The sequence below is a fragment of the Verticillium alfalfae genome, genomic scaffold (assembly GCF_000150825.1).
Source record: "Verticillium alfalfae VaMs.102 supercont1.4 genomic scaffold, whole genome shotgun sequence".
Classification (NCBI taxonomy): Eukaryota; Fungi; Ascomycota; class Sordariomycetes; order Glomerellales; family Plectosphaerellaceae; genus Verticillium; species Verticillium alfalfae.
This window is the reverse complement of record NW_003315035.1, coordinates 1,876,466-1,877,682: the sequence shown is the minus strand read 5'-3', so window position 1 is coordinate 1,877,682 and position 1,217 is coordinate 1,876,466. Positions and strand designations below refer to the sequence as shown.

General features: G+C 53.0%; 1 protein-coding gene across 1 annotated transcript in view; it reads left to right on the top strand.

Annotated features, from left to right (window-relative positions):
- Positions 1 to 948: 948 nt before the first annotated feature.
- VDBG_04030 (beta-glucosidase) overlaps positions 949 to 1,217 on the top strand; it is a gene marked incomplete at both ends in the record, with an annotated part of 2,798 nt that continues 2,529 nt past the window's right edge. Inside the window, 2 exons of the mRNA XM_003006031.1 lie at positions 949 to 1,044; positions 1,177 to 1,189. Of these exons, the coding sequence (XP_003006077.1) occupies positions 949 to 1,044; positions 1,177 to 1,189 (109 nt within the window). The remainder of the gene's footprint in view (positions 1,045 to 1,176; positions 1,190 to 1,217) is intronic.

The following is a 1,217-nucleotide window of genomic DNA, read 5'->3' as shown; positions in this document are numbered from 1 at the left end:
CTTGGAACCACGACTTCAATGCGAGCCTACGTGCCGGCCAGGAATAGGATTCAATTCCCCCACCCAGCCTTCGACTCGAGCCTCGGTTGACACGATTGTCTGGGGATTTGACTTGTGATAGAGCAAATTCACCATCGACGAGACTCTGACGAAGACGACACCCACAAGGCGCTTCGTTCCAGAGGGATCTGACAATCATTGTCGGGCTCGGCAAAGTTCGTCAGAGTCTTCTTTCTTGTTCTACAAGGGCATTGTCTTTCGCTGTCACTACTGTGCAGATGTCTCGCTCGCCTTTCGGCCGAGTCGGCTCGCCTGAACAGTACCACAACTGGCAGCATTGCTCGTCATCGTGGTGATCCACCAGATCTATCAGTCTCCGGCCCCATCCACCGCACCGTTGCACCCTGCCTACCGCAACGACTTTCTTGTCTGGGGCTAGTGACTGCTTCTGATTGCTCAACTGGCTCGCTTGGCCAAAGGGCCGAATTGATACAGCAGATCGATCGATATATGCGGTCTAGTATACCACAGGCAAGCCGCCCCGCAGTCTTTTTCGACCACTGGCCAGTGGCTCGGCCCCTGAATTGGTGCAACCTCACAAGTTGATCTGTCAAATCGTGGACCAAAATTCATGGATGCCAAGTCAGGAACGTATCATTCTTAGCTGGGATGTCAACCTTTTTCTTGATACATATTGCGCCAAGTGAGCCTGGCGATCTGCAGGTTCAGGGCTCAAGTGAGCCATCGTAGGAACGCAGGGCAAGAAACAAGATGCCGGCATGCTAAGCCAGGCGTTGATTCAGACTATAAGTATACACGTTGTAAGCCGCAGGATCTTGAGGGTGTCCTGAGTCGTTCCATCTTTGGTACGGTGGAAGATCGATTCATCTGGTCTCACTGATACAGAGCCAAAAAGCGTGAAGCATCTTCGCCTTGTATTTCGTGAACATGGCGCCCTCCCCTCTGAATCTTCTGCTCCTCGGAGCAGTTCTTTCCCATAGCACAGCCAGTGTCATCAGCCCAAGACAACGAGTCCCTGATGGGGTTCGTTGCCAAATCAGTCTACCCTACACCGCATGGTGGCTGGGACCGTGACTGGGTAGACAGCTACGAACGCGCCAAAGCTATCGTTGACCAGATGACTCTGGTCGAAAAGACCAACATTACTTCCGGCAGCGCTGGTGGATGGGTACGTGCCGGTCGCTACTATGACTTGA